Source organism: Dermochelys coriacea, chromosome 6 (genome assembly GCF_009764565.3).
Source record: "Dermochelys coriacea isolate rDerCor1 chromosome 6, rDerCor1.pri.v4, whole genome shotgun sequence".
NCBI classification, from domain to species: Eukaryota; Metazoa; Chordata; order Testudines; family Dermochelyidae; genus Dermochelys; species Dermochelys coriacea.
Genome location: NC_050073.1, coordinates 772,935 through 793,582, shown reverse-complemented (window position 1 = coordinate 793,582; position 20,648 = coordinate 772,935). Strand labels below are relative to the sequence as shown.

General features: G+C 61.4%; 3 protein-coding genes across 7 annotated transcripts; 2 read left to right on the top strand and 1 right to left on the bottom strand.

Annotated features, from left to right (window-relative positions):
- Positions 1-5,900: 5,900 nt before the first annotated feature.
- Positions 5,901-8,412, top strand: ASPHD1 (aspartate beta-hydroxylase domain containing 1). Its single transcript, XM_038406511.2, has 3 exons — positions 5,901-6,598; positions 6,770-6,883; positions 7,544-8,412. Exons 1-3 carry the CDS (start codon positions 5,905-5,907, stop codon positions 7,651-7,653), a joined length of 918 nt encoding a protein of 305 aa, XP_038262439.1. The 5' UTR covers positions 5,901-5,904; the 3' UTR covers positions 7,654-8,412.
- A 403-nt stretch (positions 8,413-8,815) lies between these two features.
- Positions 8,816-13,065, bottom strand: KCTD13 (potassium channel tetramerization domain containing 13). 5 transcript variants are annotated; one of them, XM_038406508.2, is made up of 7 exons: positions 12,945-13,065; positions 11,958-12,219; positions 11,636-11,805; positions 11,393-11,482; positions 11,176-11,228; positions 10,522-10,717; positions 8,816-9,936 (listed from the first exon to the last, which is right to left on the bottom strand). In XM_038406508.2, the coding sequence occupies exons 2-7, from the start codon at positions 12,211-12,213 to the stop codon at positions 9,697-9,699; spliced, it is 1,005 nt and encodes a 334-aa protein (XP_038262436.1). In that variant the 5' UTR covers positions 12,214-12,219; positions 12,945-13,065; the 3' UTR covers positions 8,816-9,696. The 5 variants fall into 5 exon arrangements, with proteins under 5 accessions (XP_038262436.1, XP_038262437.1, XP_043373018.1 ...); XM_038406509.2 differs by lacking the exon at positions 12,945-13,065 and adding an exon at positions 12,624-12,707; XM_043517083.1 differs by lacking the exon at positions 12,945-13,065 and adding an exon at positions 12,656-12,706 and having other exon boundaries at positions 11,958-12,228.
- Positions 13,066-15,741: 2,676 nt separating this feature from the next.
- Positions 15,742-19,443, top strand: LOC119857440 (nuclear fragile X mental retardation-interacting protein 2-like). The gene is made up of 4 exons (XM_038406381.2): positions 15,742-16,065; positions 17,554-18,330; positions 18,617-18,649; positions 19,066-19,443. Exons 1-4 carry the CDS (start codon positions 15,927-15,929, stop codon positions 19,113-19,115), a joined length of 999 nt encoding a protein of 332 aa, XP_038262309.1. The 5' UTR covers positions 15,742-15,926; the 3' UTR covers positions 19,116-19,443.
- Positions 19,444-20,648: the final 1,205 nt, after the last annotated feature.

Here is a 20,648-nt window from a genome sequence, read left to right as displayed (position 1 = left end):
CTCCAGACTCCCGGCGCTCTGCGCCCATTTGTCCCCGCAGCGGCGGGAGTCCCCTGTCCGGGGCCCTGCAGGCGAACCCCCAAGCACGCCGCCGCCCCCGAGGCAGCTACAGATATTGCAGCGGAAACGCCACCACCCTGCCCGGTGCCAGGCAGGAGAAACCTCCCGGGCCCTTGGCAAGGCCTCTGCCCTGGAAGAGCCCTGACCCCTGGCCTGCGAAGCCATGCAAGGCACGATTCGTGCCACGGTCACACGAGGCCAGGCAGGCTCTTTGGGCCCCGCCGACGGCAATCCGTGTGGCTGTCGCATTTGCCAGCGGCAGAGGTGGGCTCCCTGGAGAGGGCTGCAGAAGAAACGCACTAGATCCCCACAGATTGTTTGGCAAAACGAATCCGACTCAAGACCCTCTTCGGCTCTGGGTGCAAAGCCAAGCCTTGCCACGGGGCTGCAGGAACCTGCCCCCCAGAGCAGGGCCCAGATCTGCAGCCCCCTCACGTCCCTGTACGGTCTCCCCAGCCCTGCACACCAAGGCCAGACCATGTGCACAAGGTGCCCTGTGAGCCTCCAAAAGAGAGGAGCACGGCAGGGGGGAGCCCTAACACCACCCCTCCCCCAGGCCTGGCCACTGAGATCCCCCAAATTCAGCTCCCCACGATAACCCCCTGCCCCAGCACTGACCCGCTCTGTCTGATGGCAGTGAACGGGGATGTTCTTCTGGGGGCTCCCCATGTCTCCCTGGGGGAGAGGCCGCCCCAGGGTATGTGACTGGAGCAGCAAGGACTCTCTCGACTGGTGGGCCGGAGCTGATCGTCCTTTCTCCAGTGGTTGCCGGCCGAGCTCAGGACTTGCTCTTCTGTGCCAGCCATCAAACCATTCGTGGCCCATGTCCTCAAGCATCCTTTGGCTTCTAACTCCCATTGGCCTTGAGGCAGCCATATTCCACTAACTCTTAGCTGGTGGGACTCTCTGCTCATGGGTTTGGGGTGACTCCTTCTGATCCATCCCAGCTGTTCTCAGTGCTCGTGTTTGGCAGGCCCAGGTCCTACCTGCCCCTCTTTTGCACACGCTGGTTTACTGAACACTGACCTCAGATTCATACCCCCCAGTGTCGTCCTGCGAGGTGGCAAAACTCAGGGTCTATTTTTGTAGCATTTCACTGGACAACAACAAGGTTTATTTTTAAGCTTTTTTTTTTCAATTTAATTTTCCCAGTGGCCCAAAAGGAGGAAATTGCAGCATGACTTTGTATCTATTTCCATGTTCCCGGTTGCAGTAAACAGGGGAAACCCAATTTCATGTGTTGAGATTCCAACCCCAACACCTTATAAAAATGGTCATCAGCCCCCAGGACCGAGCCGATAACTGGACATCAGCTGCTAATATCATCTCAGGTGGCAGGTTTCTTCCTGGGCATGCCAGCAGTTCTCCCGGGAAATGGATCTGCACTGGGGCTGGACGGGCACGGTGAAATCAAGCTTTGCTGAGCAAAATCGAATCCTTGCGTGCAGTTCAGTGGAGACGCGGGGAGTGGCTGGAGGAATTGTTCTCTTGGCCCAGCTCCGGCTGCCTGGGGAGGTGTATAACCCCAAGAGAAAATGGCCAAGTGCCTTCAGCTGTGCCAATGCAGTGCTCGTAGTGTAGACATAACCAACAACCTTCATTTTCTGCCTCACAATCTCCTGCCATCAGCTTTCCCCTCCAGTGCCGCAAACCAACCTCGCCCGCCACCCCCTGCACATGTGGCCGCTTGGCCAACCCGGCTGCGGGGCCACCGTTCTGCACGGGGCAGTTACCTGGCATGGCCATGGGGGGATTTCAGCGCAGGTTCTTGTGGGGTAACGTTGGGGCTAACGCTGCACAAGTGCCCCAAGAACCAGAGAATGGACCCCCAGCCAAAAGGCTCAACCCACGCGGCGACGGGGATGCTGGCAGCAGGTTTGCACTCACCACGTCACAGCGCCCTCACCGGATGTGTGGGGCACCAGGGGCAGCCAATCTGTTGCTCCCCGCCTCTGGGAAGTTCACCTTGACCTGAGCAATTGGTAACGCCCTTTTATCTGTCATTATTCAGGGAATTTTCCTGCGGGTAAATCCCAGAAATAACCATATTTCTTACCATTCTGACTCATATGCCGAGAGCAAGATTGGTCATTTGAATAGTAGCCACAATGTCTTCACTGAGTGGATGCAAGTCTTAGTCTTAATAATGGTGCTAAATTCACTTCACTTCACTTCTCCACTCCTTTTCCCATTGACACGGGACCAGAGGTGCCTAGAACTCTTCGTCAGTCCTTCCAGACCATGGCCCGGGTTTGTAGGTCTTGGAGTTCTCTTCTCTTCAAAGTCAGGATGCTACGTTGCAGCCATTCAAATGGATTTTAAGAAGAAAAAACAGAATTTCTTTTCTGTATCATTTGAAAAGTGCTAAGCAGAACCCTAACAATGTCTAGGGCCTGAGGAGGGTCTAGGGCTTGTCCACATGGGGACACCCAGGAAAAGTAATCAGAAATAGCTAAAGGTGTGACTTCGAAGTGGATGAGCTAATCTGGATTAAACCCTGCTTCAGCACCTGAATTCAGATCCTAAGTGGCTTTAATTCAGTTTCACTTCCAAAGTGAATGAAGTCAAACTGAATTAAGGCCACATTAAGGGTCAACACCATTCTGGGAGATGTTTTACTGTGTCGCTGTCAGACGGAGACAAATTGGAGTGTAGATGTGCACAAATAGGTCAACACAAGGTGACGAATGTCAACCTGACCTTGTCACGTAGACCAAGCCTGATTGAAAGCATCCACACAGGGGATTTTATGTGGTTTACTAAACCCGCTTCAATTCACACCTTTAGTTCATCAGATTAATTTTCCTAGCTGTCCCCATGTAGACAAGTCCTCGGCGTAGTTTGACAATGAACAATAATCATGTGGAACAGTCCCAGAAGTAATTAGCAAAATGCGTCCGTTGAGTGACTTGTAAGAGTAGCAATCGTAAATAATAGTAAATAATTTGAGAAGCCGAACAGAAATCAACCAAATCCATTGACACCAAGAATAACGATCTCCAGTTTTTACCGAGCCCTTTGCCTGCGCAGGTCACAGAGCATGGTGTAAAGGAAGTGGATGCCATTATCCTGTTTTTCCGATGGGGAGATTTGCTGTCTGTTATCCAGGACGGTCTCGGGTTTCTCTTAGAGCAGTGCTTCTCAGCTTTCATTCATTTCTGGCCCAATTTTGAACGGAGGTGCAGGGCCAGGTGGGGAGAGACCTAACCCCAAAGAATTCCTGAGCAGATGTTTGAGAAGAACCAGCCAGCCTGAGCCCTTGGTCAGTTTGTCCCCTTGCTATTAACAGCGGATCCCTGATTTCCAGGCTGACGGCATCTGGCTATGTCCACTGTCCAGCTGCTGAATCCCATTAGACTGTCGGCTGCCAAAGCAATGGGTCCAAGAGCAAACTGAACCCATTCTGCATTTGAAGGCCTTCACGTAGATTTCCTTGTGGGCTCATTAACATTCACTGGCGATCTTAATATACGTCCAATTATTTATTAGCACGATTAGCTTCAGAATGAGGGTATTAATTAGAGCTGTTTTTCAGATTGGTTGAGATGAAATCATTCCGTGATGGACTCTCCTGCTTTAGGTCAGATTTAGGCAAGTCTTGTTATGTTAAATCTCACTGTAAGAGTAGTATTTCTGTCATTGTCCATCTTGTTTACGCGCCGATACTTATCCAGTCTTCAGGTTCATTGTCTCCTGCAGATACAGGTCACGATCACTGTTCTTTGTGGTGGCTTCCTTAGCGCACTGTGGCTGCTACGTAGTATCAGATGCGGTGCCATTATTATCATTAGTTACTGGGAGGTTATTAGGCATTATTTGTTATTAGCCGTATTGGCACGAAGTCCATTATCCTGCAAGTGGGACTTCTATTAGAAATAGTTATTAGCAACATTAATAATGTAATTTATTCATTACTGAGGTCCGCAAACTGCAAGGAACACTGGTGGGGCAGATCTCTGCCAGTGGCATGCCGGAGGGCTGGGACGAAGGAAGTCATTGCAGGAAGTCAGGTCAGTTAGCACGGGCCGCGCACGGTACGGACCCGGTTGATCTGCATTAGCCGTTCCTACGTGATGCTGAGAACTGTCCCCTTCACAGTGTAGCTACAAGTCAGTTCACCATTGAGACGAGATGCCTGGGACTCAGGGTGTGGGAGCCGCTGTGAGGGGTCCGTGTTCACGGGTACGTCTGGGTGAGCAATGAGCGGCCGGCTGGATAGTTACCAGCAGGAACAGGACACGGGGCCCTGCTTTGCAGGCACTGTCTGGCCCATTGTGAGATGTTACGGACACATAGTGGGTTAAAAGAAAAGGAGGACTTGTGGCACCTTAGAGACTAACAAATTTATTTGAGCATAAGCTTTCGTGAGCTACAGCTCACTTCATCCGATGCATCCGATGAAGTGAGTTGTAGCTCACGAAAGCTTATGCTCAAATACATTTGTTAGTCTCTAAGGTGCCACAAGTACTCCTTTTCTTTTTGCGAATACAGACTAACACGGCTGCTACTCTGAAACCTGTCATAGTGGGTTAGGGAACATCTGGAATTGGACCGGCCCTGCTGGGAGAGGCCCCGGTCCGAGCCCCTCGTCCGCGCCCCGCTGGGAGAGGCCCCCATCTGAGACCCTCGTCCGTGCCCAGCTGGGAGTGGCCCCGGTCTGAGCCCCTCGTCCGTGCCCAGCTGGGAGCGGCCCCGGTCTGAGCCCCTCGTCTGCGTCCTGCTGGGAGAGACCCCGGTTCGAGCCTCACAGGGAGAGGCCCCAGTCTGGGCCCCTTGTCCGCATCCCGCTGGGAGAGACCCCAGTCTGAGCCCCACTGGGAGAGGCCCCGGTCCAGGCCACGGTTCGAGCCCCGGTGTGGGCTGTAGGGGGCTGTGCTGGCCGCGGGAGCCCAGAACTGTCCTGACCCCAAATCAAGGCTCCCAGCTGTTCCGGGCAGGGGCACAAGATGGATCATTGCCGCCCATCAGACCCAAACCTCTGGGGCAGGGAGAGCTCGGCACGGAGGTACGGGGGGGGGCGGTGAAAAAGCGGGGGGGGGTCTGGGCACGCGGGTACCGGGGGGGCGGTGAAAACGCGGGGGGGCGGCACGCGGGGACTGCCGGGGGGTTCGGGCCAAGGGAGGCGCGGCCCCGCTGGCTGCGTCACTCCGCGCCGGGGGGGCGGGGGTGGAGGATCCGGCCGGAGCCGAAGCGGGTCCAGCAGCAGCATCCTCCGGCCGGGGAGTGGGGGGCAGAGGAGAGGGAGGGGGCAGAGGAGCGGGAGGGGGCAGGGAGCACTCAGGGAGGGGGCAGAGGAGCGGGAGGGGGCAGGGAGCACTCAGGGAGGGGGCAGAGGAGAGAGAGGGGGCAGGGGGCACTCAGGGAGGGGGCAGAGGAGAGGGACGGGGCAGGGGGCACTCAGGGAGGGGGCAGAGGAGAGGGACGGGGCAGGGGGCACTCAGGGAGGGGGCAGAGGAGAGGGACGGGGCAGGGGGCACTCAGGGAGGGGGCAGAGGAGCGGGAGGGGGCAGGGAGCACTCAGGGAGGGGGCAGAGGAGAGGGAGGGGGCAGGGAGCACTCAGGGAGGGGGCAGAGGAGAGGGAGGGGGCAGGGAGCACTCAGGGAGGGGGCAGAGGAGCGGGAGGGGGCAGGGAGCACTCAGGGAGGGGGCAGAGGAGAGAGAGGGGGCAGGGGGCACTCAGGGAGGGGGCAGAGGAGAGGGACGGGGCAGAGGGCACTCAGGGAGGGGGCAGAGGAGAGGGAGAGGGCAGGGGGCACTCAGGGAAGGGGCAGAGGAGGGGGTAGGGGGCACTTAGGGAGGGGCAGGGGCAGAGGAGAGGGAGGGGCAGGGAGCGGGGGGGGGCGATGCCCGGCCCTGGGACGCTGGAGGGGCTCTTCTCCTCCCTGCTGCCAGCCGCCCCCCCTTGGCGCCCCGGCCCCGAGCCGGCGCTGGTGCTGCTGGCCTGGCTGGCCCTGCTCTTCATCTGGTACTGCTACCGGGTGGGCAGCGAGCAGGTGCTGGTGGGGCCGCGTGGGGGGCCGCCGGGCAGGGAGTGCCCAGCCCCCAGCCTGCCCCATGGGCGACTGCACCGCAGCCTGCGGACCTACGCCCAGCGGTACTCGTGGGCGGGCATGGGGCGGGTGCGCAAGGCCCTGCGGGAGCAGCCGCGGCCCGAGCGCCTGGCCATCCAGAGCCCCCGCGTCTTCCACCTGCCCGAGTTGCCCTCGGCCCCCTGCTTCCCACGGGACGCCCAGCGCCGGGACGCCGAGCTGCTGGAGCGGGCATGCCCTGCCATCCTGCGGGAGTACCAGGGCGTGGCTGGGGGCGCTGCCCGGGGCTGGACGACAGGGCCCTGCCAGCGCTTTTACCTCTACCGCCGGGGCGTGTGCCAGCCGCAGCACTGCCGGGCCTGCCCCCGCACCTACCGCACCCTGGCCGCCCTGCGCACCTTCGTCAGTGCCAACCGCTTCGGCAACGCCTGCTTCAGCGTCCTGCAGCCGGGCACCGTCCTGCCCGGGCGCTACGGGCCCACCAACGTCCGCCTACGCTGCCACTTGGGTACGGCGCGGGGCCTGCCCCCTCCTGGGGGCACTGGGGGAGGGGGCACGGGGCCCGCCCCCTCCAGGGAGCACCAACTCTGATCCCGCCCCACAGTGGGGAGCAGCTGGCTCAGGGGGTGTGGAGCCACCCCAGGGCCTTTCCCCTCCAACCAACCTGTTCCCACTACAGGGCTGAAGGTGCCCCCAGGATGTGAGCTGGTGGTGGGGGGCGAGCCCCAGTGCTGGTCTGAGGGACACTGCCTCCTGCTGGACGACTCCTTCCTGCACACAACCTCGCACAATGGTAAGAGAATGGCAGGAGGGAGGGGCACCGGCAGGGCTGGGGGGGCAGAGCTGGGCTAGCAGGGGGCTGTGGGTCGGGAGTGAGGGGCACCAGCAGGGCTGGGGGGGCAGGGCTGGGCTAGCAGGGGGCTGCGGGTTGGGAGTGAGGGGCACCGGCAGGGCTGGAGGGGTCAGGGCTGGGCTGGCAGGGGCTGTGGGTTGGGAGTGAGGGGCACCGGCAGGGCTGGGGGGGCAGAGCTGGGCTAGCAGGGGGCTGCGGGTTGGGAGTGAGGGGCACCGGCAGGGCTGGGGGGCAGAGTTGGGCTAGCAGGGGGCTGTGGGTTGGGAGTGAGGGGCACAAGCAGGGCTGGGGGGGCAGGGCTGGGCTAGCAGGGGGCTGCGGGTTGGGAGTGAGGGGCACCGGCAGGGCTGGAGGGGTCAGGGCTGGGCTGGCAGGGGCTGTGGGTTGGGAGTGAGGGGCACCGGCAGGGCTGGGGGGGCAGAGCTGGGCTAGCAGGGGCTGCAGGTCGGGAGTGAGGGGCACCGGCAGGGCTGGGGGGGCAGGGCTGGGCTAGCAGGGGGCTGCGGGTTGGGAGTGAGGGGCACCGGCAGGGCTGGGGGGCAGAGCTGGGGGCTGCGGATCAGGAGTGAGGGGCACCTCTGAGCCCAGCGTCTCTCGCAGGTCCCCCCGAGGACGGGCCCCACGTGCTGTTCATCGTGGATCTGTGGCACCCCAATGTGGCCGGGGCCGAGCGCCAGGCGCTGGATTACATCTTTGCCCCCGGCCGATAGGAGCGGGTCGGGGCTGTGGCGCTGGTGGGGGTGGGTGCCGAGGATGGACAGACGGACAGTGCTGGAGCCAGCCCCCAGCACCAGCATCTTCTGCAGCTCGTCCCTCCCAGCCCCACTGAACTGCCTGTGGGGGGCACCGGCTCCCATCCGGCCCCGGGGCGTGAAGGCTCCCATCCCGCTGTGTGCGGCTTCCTTGGCCCCGCAGCCTTTGGACCCGAACTCTGCGAAGCCCCCGGCCCCTCATTAAAGCATTCCGCCCCCGTCGTGTCAGCGGTGAGCCGAGCTGTGTGGGGGCCGTTGTGCCGGGCTCTGCACAGCCCCACCCCCAACAGAGAGCAGGGCCCCCTCGCGCCAGGCGCTGCACAGACCCCGTAAATGAAATTGGTGGGTGCAAAGCACCATGTGCCCCCAAATAACCTGGAGATGGAGCCCAGGATGGGCCAAGGGGGCTGACTGGCCTGTGGGGTGAGGGATGGGACCCAGGGCCTCTCCCCTCTAGGGGGCTCCAGTTCCCACCCAGCCAGGGCCCCCCAGTGGTGGCAGGGCCGGGCCAGGAGCTGATGTTTCCCAGGAATCTTTATTACAATAATTTAATAGAAAAGCAAAAACCCCGTTAAAATAAATTATACAAACATGAGGAACAACAAGGGGGGCGGAGGGGCCCCAGCCTCTCCCCCTTTGCGTTTTCTATAGGGGGTGAGGTTTGGAAGATCCCAATTGATTTGGGAGGGGGACTGGAGCATCCCATTGTGTTTTTAGGGGGGGTGAGGTTTGGAACATCCTGTTTCCTTTGGGGCAGGTGGAAGCATGCCATTATATTTTGTAAGGAAAGGGGATTGGAACATCCCATTTAACAGGGAAGTTGGAATGTCCCATTTTATTTTGAGGGGTGGGGCTTAACACATTTATTTGGAGGCAGGTTGGAATAGCCTATTTTAATTTGTAGGAGAAGGGGATTGGAAGATAACAATTTACATTGGGTGACTGAGCAAAATTTTATGGGTGGGGCGGTACCTCCATTTTATTGGGAGGTTGGAAGGGGAGTGGAGGATTCCACTGAATTTGGCCGGGGGGAGGAGAAGAGCGGTGCGTTCCATTGTATTTTGTGGGGAAGGGGGTGGGCCCAATAGATTGGCGCGTACCATGTGTTTTAGGCGATACAGGTAAGGAACATTGTGTATTTTGGGGAGGAGAAGTGAATTCCATGTATGTGGTAAAGGACTGTAGCAGGGTTGTACCATGTATGGGGGGGCAGAGTAGGAAGATTAGGGTCTGCCATGTCATTTGTAGAAAAGGGGTGTGAAGTCTGATAGGCTGGAACGTACCATGAGTTTGGCAAGGAAAGGACAGCTTTGAGGCTGGTAAATGGAGTCACTCCCTCCAGAATCAAAGGGAGCAAAACTCCCACTGCCAGAACTCCCCACAGCACCCCCTGCTAGGAGAGGCTGGGGCTGGAGTAGCCAGGAGCTCCCCCACGGCCAGTGACTCTTCCCCTCCCCACAGCTTGGAGAGGCCTGGGGCTGGACTAGCTGGCAGCTCCCTGCTCAGCCAGCACCCCTTAATTAGCCAACACTAGCCTCCCTGCTGTCTCCCACCCCCTGGGGGCAGTGGGTGACTGATCCCGGCCTGACCTGCAGTGCCGGGCTGGGTTAGAGCTACAGCTGTGGCACGGGTGTCAATCCAGTGGGATGGGAGGACAGACCAGGAAGTCCACACACCCACAAAAGCAAAGGAATTAGGCTCGTTAAACACAGGAGTTGGTGCCTGGATGATTAATTAAGCAGGAGGGGTCTCCCAGGAGCTGTCTCCTGTGTCCCTTTTCCCTGCGCAGTCCAGGGGGTTACCCAGGTCTCTACTGCCGGGGAGTCGAATCAGAGAAGGGGGTCAAAGGTCAGAAGCCACAAGGCAGAGAGCTCCCAAAGAGCAGCGAGGGGTCAAGGGAGACCCCAGAAAGGTCAGAGGCAGTGGGGGTGTGGCAGAGAGACGGGGAGACCCCACCCCTGCCGTTTGGCACCTGGACGGGGCCGTGGGGGCGGCGCGGGATCAGTCCTTGAAGACGGCTTGGTGGCCGTGGGGGCGCTCGTCATGCATGATGTGGCGCCGGACATGGATACGCCGGACGCGGTGCTCCCGCCCGTCCTCCTCGTCGGCCCGGTGGGGGCCTCCCCCTCCTCCGGCCACCCCACCCGTCGCTTCCAGGAGCGCCTTGTCGGGGACCCGCGGGGTCTCGTAGATCAGAATGTTCAGGGTCTCCTCGAAGATCCGGGCTTCGGGGAACTCCACCTGTGGGGGTCAGAGGTCAGGCTGGGCCCAGGGGCGGGGCAGCTTTACAAGCCACGCCCCCCACAGCCTCAAAGAATCCCACCAGCAAGTGCCCATGTGGCCTTGGAAGCTACCAAGGGAGGGGGCGTCACATGTTGTCTTGGAATATACCAAGTCTAATAGGCTACCCATGGAACATACCAAGAAAAACCATGGGGGGAACCAGCTGGTGGCGTTGGACCATACCAAGTGCCCAGGTGACCAGGGACAGGGGACCTCCCACTTGGCCTAGGACCATACCAATTGACACTATGATGCGGGGGGGGGATACCCACCTGGTGTTGGACCATATCAAGTGAGCATGTGACTGGAAAAGAGAGGACTGCTCTGATGGCATTGGATCATACCAAGTGTGAAGGTGACAAGGGGTGCCGGATCATACCAAGAGTCCATGTAACAGCAAAGAGAAGGGGGCCATCCACACTGCCTTGGACCATACCATGTGCTAACACTATAAGAGAGATTCACGTATATCCTTGGAATAGACCAGTTTGCTGTAGGGCAATTTTCTCATGGAATGTACTAAGTATGAGGGCCCAGGGGTACCTTGGTCTGCTTCTTCTCAGTGGCGTAGACGATGGAGGTGCAGCAGACCTCGGCGATTTTGCGGCCCTGCCCATAGAAGGACCAGCAGCAGATCTCATCCCCCAGCACGTCCTTGATGAAGAGGACCCGCCCGTTGAAGCGCAGCGCCAGCTTGTCAAACAGCTCAATGTTCTTCAGCAAGTTATCGTCTGAGTTACTGCGGAGAAGAGACCCCATGGGTGGGGAGGCTCCCAGCTACTCCAGCCCAGCAGGGGCTGGTCTGGGCAGTGGGGCAGGAGCACTGGCTCTAGGGGACCTCCTGGCTTCTTCACCCCTTCCTGGGAGAGGCTGGGGCTGATCTGGGGAGGATGAGGAGCACAGGCTGTAGGGGGAGCTCCTAGCAACTCCAGCCCCAGCCTCTCCCAGCAGGGGGTGCGGGCTGGGGGGGAGCTCGCTTTTACTTCAGCCCCAGCCTCTCCCAGGTGGGGGTGATCTGGGGAGGGGCACTGGCTGTGGGGGGGAGAGCTCCCAGCAACTCCAGCCCCGGCCTCTCCCAGCAGGGGGCGCTGTTGGGAGGGAGTGGGGCACCAGCTATGGACACAGCTCCCAGTACTTCAGCCCCGGTCTCTCCCAGGAGGGGACGCTGCAGGGAGCGGGTCAGGAGCATTGGATTACCTGGTATATGAATACTTGTTGTTGCTTCTATTATGCAACAGTTTCACCACTGGCTGGAAAAAAAAAAACGAGAGACAGAAAATGAGGCTGGATTCCTACGAGTCGCTCAGTGTAACTTAGTGCAAAGGGGAGGGAGAAGGCTGGGGGGTGTCAGCGCAGAGGGTGATAGGGGAAAACTGGAAAAGCCAACAAGGGTGGCCTTGCCTGTCTGTCTCACCTTGGAGCAGCTGGAGATGATCTGTTGCTCCTCCTTGGGGGATGTCACCATGGGAATGAGACACAGAGGATCATAGCCATCGTTCTTTTGCTAGAAGGAACAGAGACCAGCAAGGTCACTGCAGGCTCCTGGGACCCATGACTCCCTTAGTGACCCAGTTCCGAAGGCATAGCCCTGCCCCCAGGTATCACAGCAGGGGAATCCCAGAGCCCTCAGTGACCCCACCCCCAACTGAGTCCCTACCTGCAGGGCAAGCTGGCAGTCCTCCACCAACCCCTGGATGAGGTAGTACCGTGCCTCGGACAGCATCTCCTCCAGCTCCCGCTGCGACTCTGGGAGCGAGACCGAGCCATCCCGCAGGTAGTTGAGGATGGTGCCGAAGTGACGCCCGCTACGGTCGATCAGGATCCAGCCTGAAGAGGGGAAGAGACAAAAGGATGTAGCGCCTCTCCCAGCAAGGGGCACTGTGGGGAGTGGGGCAGGAGCGCTTGGTATGGAGGGAGCTCCCAGCTACTCCAGCCCCCATCTCTCTCATCAGGGGCACTGTGAGGAGCAGGGCAGGTACCTTCGCTGTCAGTGAGCACCTCCATTCTACCGCTGAACATGGCCTTGAGCATGGTATCCTGCTTGGTGAGAGTCTGCACTGTGGTGTAGTGCAGGGACCCCCCCACGTTCAACTTCACGTACTTGCTGCTGGGATTCAAGGGCTTTAGGTCAAAGGTCACACCCACCGCTCCCCCTGTAGGCTGGTGCTGCATGGATACCATGGGGGCGCAGGCCTCGGGGGCTGGGAGCGGGGTCATCGTGGCCTCGGCCGACATCTCCACCTGCAGCAGGGAGGGGCGGGAAAAGGGGAAGGGGATGAATCGGGGTCCTCTCTCCATTATTCAGGACCCCCCTCCCCACTTACGCTCCCTGTGTCCAGCTTGGTTCACGTGACATTTGCCCCCCAGTTAGGCTACGTACACACTAGCACTTATGTCAACAAACCTTTTGTTGCTCAAGGGTGTGAAAACACACCCCTCCCCGAGCAATGTAACTTTTGCTGGCATAAATGCTTGTGTGTGCAGTGCTCCATTGGCAGGAGACACTCTCCCCTGACACAGGTACGGCTGCTCATTGAGCTGCTCTCACACGTCCAGTGTAACACAGCTCCACGTGTGCTACAGCCACGTGGCTGCGTCAGTACACCTGTGCTATGGGGAGCTTGTAAGTGTAGACGTGGCCTTACCTGAGTGTACACCCCTCCCCAACAGCTCTCAGCTTCCCTCACCCCGCAGAACGGGACCCCCTGGTCAGGAGATTCCTGCCCTTTGTCCCTCGACCCCACCCTCTGCCCATGGCCCCGCCCCCTCCCTGCCCTTTGACCCCCAAACCCACCCTCTTCCCACGGCCCCTCCCTTTGACCCACAACCCCGCCCCTCCTCGCCTTTGACCCCCTCTGGCCAGAGTCCTGGCCCCTCCCTGCCCTTTGACCGCCTCAACCCCGCCCTCCGCCCACAGCCCCGCCCCTCCCTGCCCTTTGACCCTTAGTCCGCGCCGCCGCTCTCACCTGCCCTGCCCGCCCCGTGCGGGGGGTGGGGCGAGGCCCGGCCCCTCCCTGCTCCCCCCACCCAGCTCCCTGCGCCGCCCGCCAGGCCAGTTCCCCGCCGCACTCAGCCAGAGAGAGCCGCACCGCGCATGCGCGCCGGGCTTGCCATGTTCATCCGGGTACCCAGCCGCGCCCCGCCCCCTGGAACGAAGGTCAATTTATGCGCATGCGCAAGGGCAAGACGGGTCTGCGGCGAGAGCGTTCCCGAATCTGCGCATGTGCAGAACAAATAACTGGGCGGGAGGGGAAGGGAGTGGGGAGGTCTCCGGGCGTGAAGGTCCTCCGGCCGCGCATGTGCACAACGCAAAGCTAGGCGGCGGTAGCAAGGAAGCGTGCGCATGCGCCTAGTATCAGCAGGCCTGTGAGAGAATCGTGCGCATGCTCATAAGGTAGGGGAGAGGGCGGGGAAACGTCAGTGGGCGCATGCGCATAGCACAGGTGGGCTTCCACCCTTGGAAAGCGACTAGCGTCCAGTGCGGCGCATGCGCATTCTGTTCCCTGCGGCCGCGAACGTTAGGACCGTTACTCACGTGTAGCGCGCGCTTTTCAAATGCGCTTGAGGTTTGGGGCAGAGCGGGCGAGGGAACAAAATGGCGGCCAAATGGAGGCCATTGGAGTGGCACGTGGCCAGAGTCTGGCCCGGCCCGGGGGAAAGGCGAAGAGGAGAGACGCCGGCCAGACCTGAGGGAGAGAGATGTCAGCCTGGCCTGGGGGAGAGACGGTGCCCAGCCTAGCGCCGCCAAGGGGAGAGACGCTGCCTGGCACTGCCAACATCCCGTGTCCGGTCATGGGGGAGACACCAATGGGCTGTTATGACCTTGCCCAATCAGGGGAGAGATGTCAGACTGACGGCACTGCCAATAGCTCCCCTGCCCACTGGAGAAATAGATGCCAACTGGGCATCAATGGCCCTGCCTAGCAAGGAGAGAGATGCCAGTCAGCTGCCGTCAGCAGCCCCCACATCCAGTGAGGGGAGAGACACCAGCCCACCACCATCTTCAGTGATCAATCTGGGGCAGACACCAACATGGTATCGTTTCTGTTGCCCAATGACAGGACAGAGGCTAAACACAGTGCTATCCTGGGTGACCAGTTAGGGGATAGATTTGGTATTGCCCTGGTTGCCCACTGAGAGAACAGATGGTAACACACTGCCATTCTGGGTGTCCAATTAGGGGATAGATGTCAATGTAGAGTTGCCCCCATGGTCAGTGGGACACTGTTCCGAGTGCTCCAGACAGGAAGAGGCACCAACTGAGAGAAGATACCACTGCAGACCTGCTCCAGGCACCTATTGAAGAGATGGTTCACAGCACCAAGATATCCCATATTGCTACTGAGGTAACAGATGCCAACGCAGTGGCAACCTGGGTAGTCAAGGGACAGATGCCATCATGGTACCATCACCACCACCTTGGGCAAACAATCCGGGGAAATGTCAGTTGGGCAATGGGAGGACAGACAGCAAGCGAATGTCATCCTGGGTGAGCAGTCAGGGGGGAGACACCAATATGTTACAACCTCAGTTACCCAATTAGAGGACAGAGACTAAGACAGAACCATCTTGGGTGACCAATCAAGGAACAGATGTCAATGTAGCACTGCACGATTGACCAGTGAGGGAAGAGATGCCAACACAGCGCTGTCCTGGGCAACCAATCGGGTTAGACGCCAGTGGAAGGACAGATGCCAACACAGCGTCGTCCTTGGCGACCGAGCGGGGCAGACACCAGCGGGGGCCCACCTGGTCGCACATATCGGCAGGGGCCGCCTGGTCGCCCAGGGGAGGACAGAGGCCGACACAGGCGACCGAGCGGGGCGGAGGCCGGGGGGGGCCACCCAGTCCCCCAGGGGAGGACAGAGGCCGACACGGGCGACCGAGCGGGGCAGACACCAGCAGGGGCCCGCCTGGTCGCACATATCGGCAGGGGCCACCCAGTCCCCCAGGGGAGGACAGAGGCCGACACAGGCGACCGAGCGGGGCGGAGGCCGGGGGGGGGCCGCCCGGTCGCCCAGGGGAGGACAGACCCTACGGTAGGCGGGGGGCACTGCCAGGCGGGGGATGCCGAGCACAGCGAGCGACTCTCGGGCTCTCTGGGTATGTGCCAATCAAGTGGCTGAGAGCAGGGAAAGGAGCGAGTCATGTGACCAGATTTGGGAAGGGGGGCGAATACTCGGTGGTGGGAGGACAATTAAGGCCCCGTGACTTCGGGCCGGTCACGTGACACAGGGCGAGTTGGGCGGTCGTGTCACGTGGGTGGGTCCTGGCGCGGTGCCGGGGAGTCATGTGACGCAGGGAGGGGGGTTCCGGGTCGGGGAGGATCACGTGGCGGGGGCAGGGTGAATGTGCCGGGCGGGCGGTTGGGAGCGCGCGGGGACTGGAGTGAGCGGCCTGCAGTGGGGTGGGGGCCTGGGCAGGTGGAGGGGCTGAGCTGAGGGGTGTCTGGGGAGCCCAGGGGGTTGGGGGGCTGTGCTGGGGGGTGTCGAGGGGCAGGGGGTGTCTGGAGCGCTGGGGGGTGTCGAGGGGCAGGGGGTGTCTGGAGCACAGGGGGTTGGGGGTCTGCTGGGGGGTGTCCAGGGGCAGGGGGTGTTTGGGGAGCACGGGGTTGGGGGGCTGTGCTGGGGTGTCGAGGGGCAGGGGGTGTCAGGCGCACAGGGAGGCAGGGGGTTGTGCTGGGAGGTGTCTGTGGTGCACAGGCGGGGGGGCAGGGTTGTATTAAGTTCCCTGGGATAGGTAGTGGGGAGGGGGCTGTGTTGTGGGCGTGTGAGGGGCAGGGGGTTGTGTTAGGGTCCTGGCACTGCCAGGGGCCAGTAGGGGCTGTCTGGGGTCCCCGTGTGCTGGCAGAGGGGCGCTAGGGGCTGTCCTGGGGTTGCCCAGGCTCTGTGGTGTAGGGGTCCCTTGGGGCAGTTCTGCGGGCAGTGCAGGGGTGTGGGGCGAAGGCCATGCAGAAGGAGGAGCTGGGAATAGACGAGAACCGCGACCCTGAGCCAGAGCCGCGGCTGCTGGGCCTGAAGAAGGAGAAGTGCCGACCCGAGGGGCTGGAGGGGCAGCTGCACAATCTTACCAACCGCATCCCAGCAGGTAACCCCACTGAGCCCCCATGTGCCCCCCATATTGTACCCATCTGTATCCCCTGCTGAGCCCCCCATATTCTCCCCACCTGCATCCCCTGCCGAGCACCCCATATTTCCCATGCCAGCATCCCCTGCTGAGCCCCCCATAATTCCCTCCTGAACCCCACATATTCCTCTGCCTGTGTCCATTGCCGAGCCCCCCATATTCTCCCTGCCTGTGGCCCCCCGTTGCCGAGCCCCCCATATTTCCCCCACTGAGCTTGTGTGCCCCCTGCCTGTATCCCCTTTCCCTGTGTCCCCCGCCAAGGCCCCCATATCCCCCTTCCCTGGATCCACTCTCGTTCCCCCCACTGAGCCCCCTGTGTTTCCCCCACCTGTATCCCCTGTAATTGTGGAAGAAAGGGTCCCCCCATAGGGTGCCCATTTGCTCTGGCCGTGCCCATCTCAGCAGGAGTAATGGGGTTTTTCCTGGAAGATGGGGGTATCCCAGTTCCAGGAGGCGGGGTATCATCCTGAGGACCAGGCACAGCAGGTGGGGGTATCAAGGACATCTGGGGATGCAGGGAGGTGACCCCAATACGTTAAAGTGGGCATGGCAGTTACAGAGATTTGGGGGCTGGCAGCCAGCTGAGAGGTGCCCAAATTTCCTGGCTGTCCCTGCCCAGGGTGGGGTCCTTGGCTTGTGTAACCCTCTTCCTGCCAGCAGACTGACCAGGCACTCAGCAGAGAGCTAGGGGGCTCTGTGCCAGAGGGAGTGCTGGGGCGAGGTGCGGGGAGGAGGGATGGGCAGTGGGTGCTGCGGGGCGCAGGAAGAAAGAGCAGGGGGTACTGGGGGGAGAAGGAGGGAGGGATGGGCAGGGAGCCATGAGGGGGTGGAGGGATGGGCAGGGAGCCATGAGGGGGTGGAGGGATGGGCAGGGGGTGCTGTGGGGAGTGGGATGGCCAGGGACAGCTGAGGGGTTGAGCGGGATGGGCAGGGAGCCCTTGGGGGGAGGGATGGGCAGGGGGCACCATGGGGAGCGGAACAGGCAGGGGGAGGCGGGGGAAAGGACAGACGGGGCATCGCGGGGGGGGGGCAGGGTGCTGTGGAAGCTGTGGGGGGAGCGACAGGCAGGGGGATCTTCCTTCCTTTGCCCCTCTCCTGATGGCGCCAGAGGCCTGTTCCTTTGCTATCAAACCACTGAGCACCTTCCACTGCCCCCAGAGGTGGCCGCATCGCAAGTCTGGGCAAGTGACCCGTGTCCCTCCCCAGCCCATGGCCTGGGGGGTGCCAGGGGTCTGAGCCTTCATGTGGGAAGCTGGTGGAAAAGGGGGCAGATGGATGGGGGGTTGTTGTCTGAAGCGGGGGGAACCCAGGAGTCCTGCTGTAACCACTAGACCCCACTCCCCTCCCGGGATGAAGCTGGGATGGAACCCAGGTGTCTTGAAGCTTGGTTTGGGATGAGGTGAGACTAGAACCCAGGCATCCTGCTCACCCCGTGTCTGCTCCCTGCAGGCACCTGGGAGTCCAACGGCCACAGCCCGGAGGCTGCAGAGGGAGGCGCCCCCCTGAGCCCCTCCAACACCCTCAACATCCGCAACCTGCAGCTGTCGGAGCGCGAGGCGGGGCTGCCCGCCCCCCACCGCTACCCCCACCGCTATCACCCCCATCCTCGGCCCTTCCACAACCCCCACCGCAGGAGCTACCGCCCCGGGGCCAAGGAGTGGGGGCCCAGCACCAATGGGCATGGCCCCGGGGAGGGGCGGGGGGGCTGGGCTGGCCGGCGGCGCCCCTTCCCTGAGCCCTCCCGCAGCCCGGAGCGCGCCAGCCAAGCCCTGGAGGATGCTGAGAAGGCGCCGGAGCCGTGGGCCCTATTCCGCCCGCCGCCAGCATTCCCCGTGGACAGCAGCCGTGCCCGCACCCTCCCCAAGATCAGCTATGCCAGCAAGCTGAAGGAGAACCTGGAGCGCCAGCCAGCCTGTGTGCCAGCCTCCGCCCTCCGCACCGCCGGCCCGCTGCCCAACTGCTCCCCTGCACCCCCTGCCGAGCCCCACCTGGGGGCTATCTTCCAGAACCAGTGGGGGCTATCCTTCATCAACGAGCCGGGCGCCGGCCAGGCTGGGGGCAATCCCCTGCCCCCGGGCCAGGAGGAAACCCCCACGGCAGCCCTGGGACTGCAGGGGCCGGGTAGCCCTACCGAGGGGCTGGTGCCCACTGCAGGGGAGAGCAGGGACTGCTGGGAACAGATGAGCCACAAGGACTGGGAGGAGGCACGGGACTATCACACGGAAGGTGAGGGCTGGCCTGGCAGGGCTGCGGGTCAGGAGTGAGGGGCACTGGCAGAGTGGGGGTGAGGGGGCAATCTACCTTTAGGCTTTCAAGAACCACTAAGTTGGGGGCACTGTGGTGAGAGGGGTGGGAGGGGAGGGCTGAAGCGTGTCGCTCTATGGTCTCAAAGTGTCAGTTTGAGGGCAAGGCAGGGGGCTGATCAGACTTGGGGATGCTTCCCCCTTAGTATCTGGGGGGCTCCTGGGTTTGACTATCCTGGTCTAACCTCCCTCCCCTTCTGTCTCCCCAGCATGGGATCATATATGGAAGCTGCACAGACAAGGTAAGAGTCTCCCTGGAGCCCCCAGGCCAGTGCAGGGAAGTTCTGCAGTCGCACCTCCTGTTCACCAGCCCTCGAACCTATGGCTGGGGTTATGCTGGGGCCAGCTGCTCCTGCTCTGGCTAGTCCTGCTTGGTTCATAGTCTTCAGAACATCCAGTGTCGGGCAGTTCCACAGGCCCACCCTGCCTCTGTGTGGGAAAAGGGCTTCCCTTTGAATTTGCCAATATTCAATATCACCCCCTTCAAGACTGTGTTCGGAAATGGGAGAGCACCAGGGTCCCCTTCCCCTGCACTGGTGTCTGGGGGTCACCGTGGGGAACCAGCCCGGACTCCTGGGTCCCCAGGGGCTATTGTGGAATGGCAAGCTCCATGGGCCAGCCCTCCCTAACCCCATTTTCCGTTCTTCCTCTCCTGCAGCTCCTGGCAGAGTCACGGTCTATGCTGACCCCCTGGATGGCAAGGGTTAAACGCGGGGCCTCCCAGGGACGGGGATGTCGCTGTGAGCCAGGTGCGGGAGGGACAGGCCCCCCCCTGAAGACTTGGCCTCAAGACTTACTCCAGCTGGGTGCGGCATGGAGCCGGTGGGATCCATGGGGAGACCGCAGCCCCATGTCTCTCCCCTGGCCCCCCCGTTCCCAGGGCCGCCATTCCCTTGCGTGCAGCCCCCTCCCGCCCCCCTTCCGCTTTCACAACGGTTTTAATTTCCCCTCTTTGTCCTGGTTTTTTGTTCCGTCCCCACTGAGTTACAGCTCGGGGCCGCCGCAGATTAAATCAAAATGAATTTATTTAAATTCACCCCCGTGTGTCTGCTTCTTCCCCTCTGCGGCTGCCAGATCCCTGGAGCATATTCCCTGCGGAGGCTGCCACAATGCATTGTGGGAGCTGTAGTCAGCTTGGTCGGGACTGCGTATCCCATCATGCACCATGGTGTTCCTTCTGCTGGGTTCTCTGGCCAGACTACATATCCCATGATGGGTCTGGTGCAGGCAGCAGCGTCATGGGAGATGCCATCTGGCTGAGGAGATGGAGCTGGAGGGCCTGAACTACATCCCCCATAATGCATTACTGTCTCCATCTGTAGCAAGCGGTGGTAGTGCCTCAATGGAGTCCTTGTGTCTGTGGAGGAGGCTCCCTGGCAGGACTACATCTCCCATGATGCATGTGGATAGAGGAGGTGGTGAATCCTGGGCCACCCTGGTGGCCTGTGGGAATTGTTCTGCAGGCCAGGGTTGTGTAGACCTGGCTTCCTGGTTGGCCTACATAGCCCATGCTGCACAGTGCTCTCCCTTCTTGTGGTGTCTCATGGGAGATGTAGTATGACCAGCCAGGCAATGGGGTCCCCAAAACCACACATCCCATGGGGCGCTGGGTCCCCTCCCCAGTGGTTCTCGGGCAGGCCTGAGGCCAGGGCCAGCTCTCCGCAGAGGGATGGAAAAGGAGAAGGCAGCAGCCCCTGGGGGTGAGGGGAGCCAGGAGGTCGTGCAGGGGAGTGGGTTTGGGGCAAGCTGATCACTGGGGCGGGTATGGGGGTGCACTGGCCGGGCAGTTAGGGGGTTGATCATGGGAGCAGGGAGAGGGGTGCACTGGCCGGGCAGTTGGGGGGGGTTGAGCAGGGGGCAGGTATGGGGGTGCACTGCCCGGGCACCTGGGGGGGTTGAGCAGGGGGCGGGTCGGGGGGTGCACTGGCCGGGCAGCTGGGGGGGTTGATCACGGGGGCGGGTCAGGGGGTGCGCTGGCCGGGCAGTTGGGTGATTGATCATGGGGGCAGGGAAAGGGGTGCACTGGCAGGGCAGTTGGGGGTGTTGAGCAGGGGGCAGGTATGGGGGTGCACTGCCTGGGCACCTGGGGGAGTTGAGCAGGGGGCAGGTAGGGGGGTGCACTGGCCGGGCAGATGGGGGGTTGAGCAGGGGGCGGGTAGGGGGGTGCACTGGCCGGGCAGTTGAGGGGTTCAGCAGGGGCGGGTAGGGGGGTGGACTGGCCGGGCAGTTGGGGGGTTGATC